Source organism: Neoarius graeffei, chromosome 15 (assembly GCF_027579695.1).
Source record: "Neoarius graeffei isolate fNeoGra1 chromosome 15, fNeoGra1.pri, whole genome shotgun sequence".
NCBI classification, from domain to species: Eukaryota; Metazoa; Chordata; class Actinopteri; order Siluriformes; family Ariidae; genus Neoarius; species Neoarius graeffei.
This window is the reverse complement of record NC_083583.1, coordinates 44,561,322-44,570,929: the sequence shown is the minus strand read 5'-3', so window position 1 is coordinate 44,570,929 and position 9,608 is coordinate 44,561,322. Positions and strand designations below refer to the sequence as shown.

The 9,608-nt window shown below is 40.2% G+C and overlaps 1 protein-coding gene across 1 annotated transcript; it reads right to left on the bottom strand.

Annotated features, from left to right (window-relative positions):
• Positions 1 to 255: 255 nt before the first annotated feature.
• LOC132898877 (granzyme B-like) lies at positions 256 to 5,470 on the bottom strand. The gene is made up of 6 exons (XM_060940543.1): positions 5,396 to 5,470; positions 4,419 to 4,501; positions 3,957 to 4,107; positions 1,923 to 2,064; positions 834 to 1,088; positions 256 to 734 (listed from the first exon to the last, which is right to left on the bottom strand). Exons 1-6 carry the CDS (start codon positions 5,452 to 5,454, stop codon positions 576 to 578), a joined length of 849 nt encoding a protein of 282 aa, XP_060796526.1. The 5' UTR covers positions 5,455 to 5,470; the 3' UTR covers positions 256 to 575.
• Positions 5,471 to 9,608: the final 4,138 nt, after the last annotated feature.

Below are 9,608 nucleotides of genomic sequence, written 5' to 3'. Positions count from 1 at the left end.
CAGTGCCTGTGCAGTACCATAGCTGTCCCCAAGTGAGGTGAAAAATCACTGGTTTATGAAAACTGGTTTTGACTTCTGAGTACAAATAAACCCTTCATTAGCCTTTTGACATACATACATATATACAAACAAATATAGAAAAAAGGAAAATAAAAAAATAGGTAAATAAATACAGGGAAATAAAGATAAAGAAACTGAAAAAGGAAATCATACAGATTTTTAAAGAATATTTGCATATTTTATTTAGTCATTTTAATTAGTTTATTATTTATTGTTAATTGTAATTTGCCAACATATTAAGCACAACAAAATTACAAAATGATTTGTGAGGATCTTTTACTGCTCTTTTGTTTTACATTGCATTTATTGCACTGTCACATTTTACTTAGTTTGAGAGTAAACACATTTAGTTCCCCTGAGGTTGGGGTATAAATAGAAAGCTGCCCCACAGACAAGAGATAAATACAGTACAACCCAACCCACTTAAGTTTTTTTTTTTTTTTTGGGGGGGGGGGGGGGGTCGTGAAAAGGGGGGGAGCGACTTAAATATAAAATATACAATAATAGCCAAGTGCTCACTCCATGTGTCCTAAAATAGAATTAATCCAAGGCAGAAATGTAGAAATTTTGGTGTAGACGTAGGGCAACTTTGGTGACTTGCAGTTTGTCGAATCGTAAAATGAAACAATACCGACGGCTGTGTTCTGACACACCAAAGGACCTCCAGAGTCTCCCTGTAAAAAGATGCACGTGTCATAAATTACTTTCCATCTATCTTGTGCAGTATGTGTAATATATGTATTTAAAATTGTGTAAGGTATATTGCATTATACCGGACAAAATCCTCCGTGACCTCTAGTACACACCAAACTGGAGACAGAGAAAGGTTCTCCCCACAATTTCTCACATTCCTTTGTGTCCATGATAGTGACGTCGACCTCCATGAGGTGAGCACTTGGTCCACCATTTTCAGATTGCTTCCCCCAGCCTGCTATGCTGCAGACCTTCTTGGCCTTAACAACCTGATTTTTCTTTTTTGGTATGGTGAGCCAGTTGATATTCTTGGCTTTTTTAATGTTTTTTTTCAACTGTGAATAAAAAAAATCATTAGTGTCTTTATTAACATCTTTATTAGTGGATTTTAATTTAACATTATCAACATATCTTCAACCATAGGATAAAACACAGTGCTGTTATAGGAAATTAACCAACCACTATCACCAAGAACATTATTTTTATTCATTAACAAATGCCACTGCTTAATTTTAAGCATTTTTAGTTATATTTTATATTGTGGCATGTTCATGAGACAAGTTAGTTCCTGTTATCATATATGTTATAGCAGCTAATAAGTAGTCATTCCTTCACTAGCCTGTTTTTTTCTCTCTCCTGAAGTTAATGAGGCAAAGAAAATGCAGCTTGTCAAATTATTGAAAAACTATGACGTGCAAACACCTCTGACCTGAAGCATTTCCCACAGCAGAAACCTTACTGACTGTTACAAAGTGCTGACGCTAGAGACTCCTTACATAAATGTTAAAGAAATGTCTCCTTTCAGAAATATTCACCATATCAATTATTTATTCTTTTTAAATAGAACAAGAATAAAATCCTTCTGACCAATCAAATCGAGAATTCAGCAGTCCTGTGGTACTGTTGTGCATGTTATTAAAAAATAGATTATATTCTGAAATTATATCAATTTAATTATATCAATTAAATATATATTAAACTATTTCTGCATTTTAGCCAAACTGTAGGCCAGTGAAAACACACACCTTAAACCACAGCTGCTGTGAAACTCTGTGCTTTTAAAGTATATCAGCCCACACCCAGCTACAACAAACGTTCACACTTTCCATAAATTATTTTTCTCTTTCATTTTCATCATACTGAGAAACATATTGTATCTGGTGGTTTACCTGCAGCAGCATGATATCACTGAACAGATTCTCGGAGTCAAACATCGGGTGGATGTGGTAAAACTTCACCTCCATTTGGCTCAAAGCTGACTTGCTCTTTTTCAGTTCATGAGCCCCCACTACAACTGTCAGCTTCACCCCACTGTTAGAAAGAACAAGAGAGCAACCTATTATCTGCCAGTATTTAATACTATTATAAGTAAATGAGGGTCAAGCATGAGGAGATTTATACTTTGCTACATGTGTATGTACAGTACATGTAAATGGAAAGGTTTGCATCCCCTGATGGCTAATATTCATTTATAGCCATCTGGAATAAGAGAGTTTTATCATAGAGGAGGCATTTTTTACAGACAACCCTGTAGAAAACTAACCATGAATACAGCTAAACTGAACTGGCCTCTGGTTCAATCCTGAACTTGGGCTACTGATTGTGTGGAGATTTATATGTTCACCCTGTATCTGTCTGGGTTTCCTCAGAGTTCTCTGGCTTCCTCTCACCTCCAAAAAAACATGGTGGTAGATGCATTATCTATGCTATAGTGCCTCTAAGAGTGAACATGTGTGAATGTGTGTGCATGATGCCCTCAAAAGCAGCCCAGTACTGGGGGGGAAAAACCCAAACAAAACAAAACAATTCTAGCATATAACTATAGAGTGTGTATGAGTTACTGGGTATATAAGTTATAGAATTTGTATAAGCTACTGCATGTATGCTATAAGCTATAGAGTGTATATTATAAGCTAGTGCATGTGTGCGTGTGCGTGTTACACACACATAGCGTGTATTATAAACTATAGAGTGTATTAGCTACTGTGTGTGTAAGCTATGAGTGTACGTTATAAACTACAGTGTGTGTGTGTGTGTGTGTGTGTGTGTATGTGTGTGTAAGCTATAGAGTTTGTATTATAAGCTATAAGAATGTATATTATAAGCTATAAGAGTGTATTATAAACTAGTGTGTGTGTGTGTGTGTGTGTGTGTGTGTGTGTGTGTGTGTGTGTGTGTGTGTGTAAAAGTTACTGAGTGTGTAAGCTATAGAGTTTCTATTATAAGTTGAGTGTATATTATAAGCTACAGTGTGTGTGTGTGTGTGTGTGTGTGTGTGTGTGTGTGTGTGTGTGTGTGTGTGTGTGTGTGTGTGTGAGCTACTGAGCGTGTAGGCTGTAGAGTTTGTATTATAAGCTATAAGACTGTATATTATAAGCTACAGAGAGAGAGAAAGAGAGCGAGAGTGTGTATAGAGTTTCTATTATAAGTTGAGTGTATAAGCTACAGTGTGTGTGTGTAAAAGCTACTGAGTGTGTACGCTGTAGTTTGTATTATAAGCTATAAGACTGTATATTATAAGGTACAGAGAGACAGAGAAAGAGAGGGAGAGTGTGTATAAGCTACTGAGTGTGTAAGCTATTGAGTTTGTATTATAAATTGTAAGAATGTATATTATAAGCTTGTGTGTGTGTGTGTGTGTGTGTGTGTGTGTGTGTGTGTGTGTAAGCTACTGAGTGTGTAAGCTATAGAGTTTGTATTATAAGCTATGAGTGTATATTATAGGCTACAGAGTGTGTGTGTGTGTGTGTGTGTGTGTGTGTGTGTGTGTGTGTGTGTGTGTGTGTGTGTGTAAGCTACTGAGTGTGTACGCTATAGAGTTTGTATTATAAGCTATAAGAGTGTATTTTATAAGCTAGTGTGTATAACCTACTGAGTGTATATTATAAGCTATTATGTGTGTATAAGGTATTAAAGCTTGCTTAAATAATTCTGAACTGTTTTCATGACTAAATAACAGTTCATATTGAATATAAAAATAAATTTGACTCCAGTCGGTTACTTATGACTTATTGTAGTTATTTAAGCTGAAGTATCAAATAATATTCCTGCAAGACGTAATGAGTCATTGTGAAAGTGACTGCACAAGTGTGGAGACCCTTTTCTCAGAAATCCTCAGACACTTCATCTCAAATGAAAAGGTGGCGTGACCCTCACAGACACGTCACTGACTCAGCATGTAACAATTACTCAACAAAGCTTACAATTCCCAGCAGTGTGCAGCTGTCATGACAAAGTTCTCTGACACGAGGAAGCCCCCACAATGATGTTTTCCGTTTTTTTGGACAGAAACCATGTAGGGTCTGGAATGTGCTTTAACCACTGTGCCATTCACTATGCCCATGTCGACATAAACTGTTCCAGAGAGAGACAGATAAAAGAAAATGCACTGATTTATTTTACTCTTTGGAGAAGTGAAGCAGTTTTGCACAAGCGTTTCTAACAGAATAATACTGTTAATGAAAACCTGATTCTTTCAAATTCTTTAAAGTAATGACATGCATAAAATATGAATGTTTATTAAGCAGGTAGAAATGTTCTGTCAAAGCAGTTAACAGAAAATCCTGGGTAGATTTGATTCTACATTTATCCTAAGACTTTGCATGCAATACTCTATTCATCATCAAAAAAAAATCCAAATATAGTTAAAAAAAAACCCAACTTACCACAATGTCCTATATGAGACAGCAGAGAGGTGAGCAGAAACAGTGAGAGGAGAGCCATGGTGCATCTGAGATGATGAGCTTTTCTCTCAGAGGAACACAAGTTTAAATATGATGTTGAACAAGTCACCAAACCACAAATGTCACTTATTCACACAGTGTCAAAAACACTGCTGTCTGCAGAAAATTTACGTTGTAGAGCTTTCCCCCAAAAATGGCAACATTTCCACTCATATTGCACAAGTGGAAATTACACTTCATGGCCAAAAGTATGTGGACACCTGACCACGGAACATTCCATTGCAAAACCATGGGCATTAGTATGGACATTGTTCCCTGCTGCTGCTACAATAGCGTTCACGCTTCTGAGAAGGTTCTCTCCTACATTTTTAGAGTGTGGCAAAGGGTATTTGGGTCCATTCAGCCACAAGAACATGGTGGGTTGGGGATAAATTTGATGTTCCGTTTCATCCCAAAGGTTTTCAGCAGGGTTGAGGTCAGGGCTCAGGTCAATTGAGTACTTCCACTGCAACTTTGGCAAACCATGGCTTCATGGAGCTCGCTTTGTGTACAGGGGTGCCGTCATGCCAGAATAGGTCTGGGCCTCTTCATTCCAGTGAAGGGAAATCTTAATGCTACAGCATACAAAGACATCCTATACAATTGTCTGTTTCCAAATTGTGGCAACAGTCTGGGGAAGAACCACATAGGTGTGATGGTCAGGTATCCACATACAGTACTTTTGACTATAGTGCATATACTAAGAAATTGATGAATCAGTACCAGTGACTTAAGAAAGATAGAGAATTATTAATGCCCAATAATGTCATGTTCATAAATATCCAGTGGTGCCTGTAACTATCCAATTTAGAGGTGAAAAGCATAGTATGGAGGTGGCAGTTAGTCCTCACCTTACCCATCCACTGATTCTGGGGACAAATTGGCCTGGGTTTAAAATATTAGTAAAGTAAAGCATTTACTTGTGAAAGGGTCCCACTACAGCGAAACTTGGGGGTGGTGGTGGGTTCCAGTGCAGCATTATCTGGGGAAGCAGTCCCAGGGCCATCTGTATCAGCTCCACATCAGGGGGACATGGAGGGTGGGGAGGGCTTAGACCCTCCACTGTCCGCAGGGATTTCCCTTCATTATTTCCTGTTGGAGCAGTCATGAGATCAAACCCTGAGGCATGCTTCTGACAAAATGAGATTATTTTTTTTTTAACTTGTGTGGTTTGATATGTCCTCTTCTGCTGCTATCCACTGTGCTGCTGCAAACAGAAAATTTCCCCATTGTGGGATAATAGAGGTCTTCTTATCTTATCTTGTCTTCTTAGCTTAATTGATGGTCAAACCCTCCAGCCTAATACTGCACTCTCCTACCTTTACTTTCACTTATTACAGGGAGTGCAGAATTATTAGGCAAATGAGTATGTTGACCACATTACCCTCTCTATGCATGTTGGCCTCCTCCAAGCTGCATAGGCTTGAAAGCCTCCTACCAATTAAGCATACCAGGTGATGTGGATCTCTGTAATGAAAAGGGGTGTGGTCTAATGACATCAACACCCTATATCAGGTGTGCAAAATTATTAGGCAACTTCCTTTCCTCTGGCAAAATGGGTCAGAAGAGGGATTTGACGGACTCAGAAAAGTCAAAAATAGTGACATATATTGCAAAGGGATGGAGCACTCTTAAAATTGCCCAGCTTTTGAAGCGTGACCATCGAACAATCAAGCGCTTCATTCAAAATAGTCAACAGGGTCGCAAGAAGCGCGTTGAAAAAAAAAAGGTGCAAACTAACTGCCCGTGAACTGAGGAAAGTCAAGCGTGAAGCTGCCAAGATGCCACTCGCCACCAGTTTTGCCATATTTCAGAGCTGCAACATCACTGGAGTGTCAAAAAGCACAAGGTGTGCAATACTCAGGGACACGGCCAAGGTAACAAAGGATGAAAAACGACCACCACTGAACAAGACACACAAGATGAAACGTCAAGACTGGGCCAAGAAGTATCACAAGACTGATTTTTCTAAGGTCTTATGGACAGATGAAATGAGAGTGAGTCTTGATGGGCCAGATGGATGGGCTCGTGGCTGGATCAGCAAAGGGCAGAGAGCTCCAGTCCGACTCAGACGCCAGCAAGGTGGAGGTGGGGTACTGGTATGGGCTGGTATCATCAAAGATGAGCTTGTGGGACCTTTTCGGGTTGAGGATGGCGTCAAGCTCAACTCCCAGTCCTATTGTCAGTTTTTGGAAGACACCTTCTTCAAGCAGTGGTACAGGAAGAAGTCAGCATCCTTCAAGAAAAACATGATTTTCATGCAGGACAATGCTCCATCACACGCATCCAAGTACTCCACAGCATGGCTGGCCAGAAAGGGTCTAAAGGAAGAAAGATTAATGACGTGGCCTCCTTGTTCACCTGATCTGAACCCCATAGAAAACCTGTGGTCCCTCATCAAATGTGAGATCTACAAGGAGGGGAAACAGTACACATCTCTGAACAGTGTCTGGGAGGCTGTGGTTGCTGCTGCACGCAATGTTGATCGCAAACAGATCAAAACACTGACCGAATCCATGGATGGCAGGCTTTTGAGTGTCCTTGTAAAGAAAGGCGGCTATATTAGTCACTGATTTGTTTTTTTTTTGTTTTTGAATGCCAGCAATGTATATTAGTGAATGTTGAGTTGTTATATTGGTTTCCCTGGTGAAAATAAATGAGTGAAATGGGTATATGTTTGTTTTTTGTTAAGTTGCCTAATAATTATGCACAGTTATAGTCACCTGCACACACAGATATCCTCCTAAGATAGCTAAAACTAAGAAAGCCCTACTCCAACTTCCAAAAATACTCAGCTTTGATATTTATGAGTCTTTTGGGTTCATCAAGAACATAGTTGTTTTTCAATAATAAAACTAATCCTCAAAAATACAACTTGCCTAATAATTCTGCACTCCCTGTAAAGATAGATTATATCAAGCGATACAAAACACCCAAACAAGAGAGGAAATGACCCAGCTGTTGGTCCCAAAGAGCCGTGGGGAACTTTTATTCCATGCAGCTCATCCTAATTCCAAAGTGGGGCATTTGGGTCAGGGACAGAGATATTTGTTTGGCATGCATGCAACTGGTTTTGGCCAGTTTGCTTTCTAATTGTTTTGGCTAGTTCCAGTTAAATCCTTGAAACTCGTCTTCACTCAGACATCTGCTCTTGGTTTTCTTAAGGCTATCCTGACCAATGATATAATGCTTCATTACCCGTTGATGTTGCCCTGTCATACACAGATAAGTCAGCTTCATAAATCCAATCTTCCAATCATTTAGCTACAACACACTCTTGAATGTGGATATATCCTCATGTTTGTCTTTCAATAAACTGAGAAACATTGCTGAACACCTGAGTCTGCATCTTTTGGATATCTGTGAGGCAGAATCTCCGAGGCGGCAGAGGTCTACGTTCTTAGATCATACTTTGTCAATTCAACTTTCTTCAGTACAGACAGATCAAAAGCTATCAGTCAGGATAAAATACTGAACCGCCTCATGGCCCGTTTATATTGGCTGGGCAGTCGCAGTGATGTTCGCAGGTGGTGCATGACGTCACGAATGTCAGTTGGTGACACCGCCAGCCACCCAAAAGCGCCATTACGCCCTTTAGCATGAATCAAAATCCCCTTCGAAAGAATTGGTATGGATCTTGTCAGGGCATTAGATAATTCTGTATGAGGATATCGCCTTGTGTTAGTCTTAGTGGACTACACAACCCGATACCCAGAAGCAGTGCCTCGACACATTTCTACAGTGCTTTCTTTCATTCTTTCCTTACTTTCTTTCCTTCCTTCCTTTACTTCCTTCCTTCCTTTCTTGACTTCCTTCCTTTGTTTCTTTCTTTCTTTACTTCCTTACTTTCTTTCTTTACTTCCTTCCTTTCTTGACTTCCTTGCTTTGTTTCTTTCTTTACTTCCTTACTTTACTTCCTTCCTTAGTTTACTTCCTTTCTTTCCTTCCTTACTTCCTTTCTTTCTTTACTTCCTTCCTTTATTTGTTTCTTTCTTTCCTTGTTTTACTTCCTTCCTTGCTTCCTTCCTTCCTTTCTTTACTTCCTTACTGTCTTTACTTTCTTACTGTGGTCATTCAAATCATTTTTGGAAAATTCCGCATTGATAAGGCAGGGTGGTCTGCCTCCAAAGCCTGCTTTGTTTGTTTTCTGGTTGAATTCAAGCACTATGGCACCTTGGTTGAAGATCTCATTCATTCATTCATTCATTCATTATCTCTAGCCACTTTATCCTGTTCTACAGGGTCGCAGGCAAGCTGGAGCCTATCCCAGCTGACTACGGGCGAAAGGCGGGGTACACCCTGGACAAGTCGCCAGGTCATCACAGGGCTGACACATAGACACAGACAACCATTCACACTCACACCTACGGTCAATTTAGAGTCACCATTTAACCTAACCTGCATGTCTTTGGACTGTGGGGGAAACCGGAGCACCCGGAGGAAACCCACGCGGACATGGGGAGAACATGCAAACTCCGCACAGAAAGGCCCTCGCCGGCCATGGGGATCGAACCCGGACCTTCTTGCTGTGAGGCAACAGCGCTAACCACTACACCACCGTGCCACCCTTGGTTGAAGATATGAAGAACAAAAAAACCCACAAAGGCTGTCATTATTTTAAAGGAATGTAACTTATTTGATCTCTAAAAAAACTCATAAAGAATGGACTTGGACTCCTCTGGCATGTATAAAGCTGCTCATTGTTGTGTTGATATTTTTGTGTGAAATTGTTAATGTAGCCTCCCTCTTTTTTATTTACAACAACAATAATTATTATTATAATAATAATTATTATTATTATTATAGGAGATATGCAGGGGCGGCACGGTGGTGTAGTGGTTAGCGCTGTCGCCTCACAGCAAGAAGGTCCTGGGTTCGAGCCCCGGGGCCGGCGAGGGCCTTTCTGTGTGGAGTTTGCATGTTCTCCCCGTGTCCGCGTGGGTTTCCTCCGGGTGCTCCGGTTTCCCCCACAGTCCAAAGACATGCAGGTTAGGTTAACTGGTGACTCTAAATTGACCGTAGGTGTGAATGTGAGTGTGAATGGTTGTCTGTGTCTATGTGTCAGCCCTGTGATGACCTGGCGACTTGTCCAGGGTGTACCCCGCCTTTTGCCCGTAGTCAGCTGGGATAGGC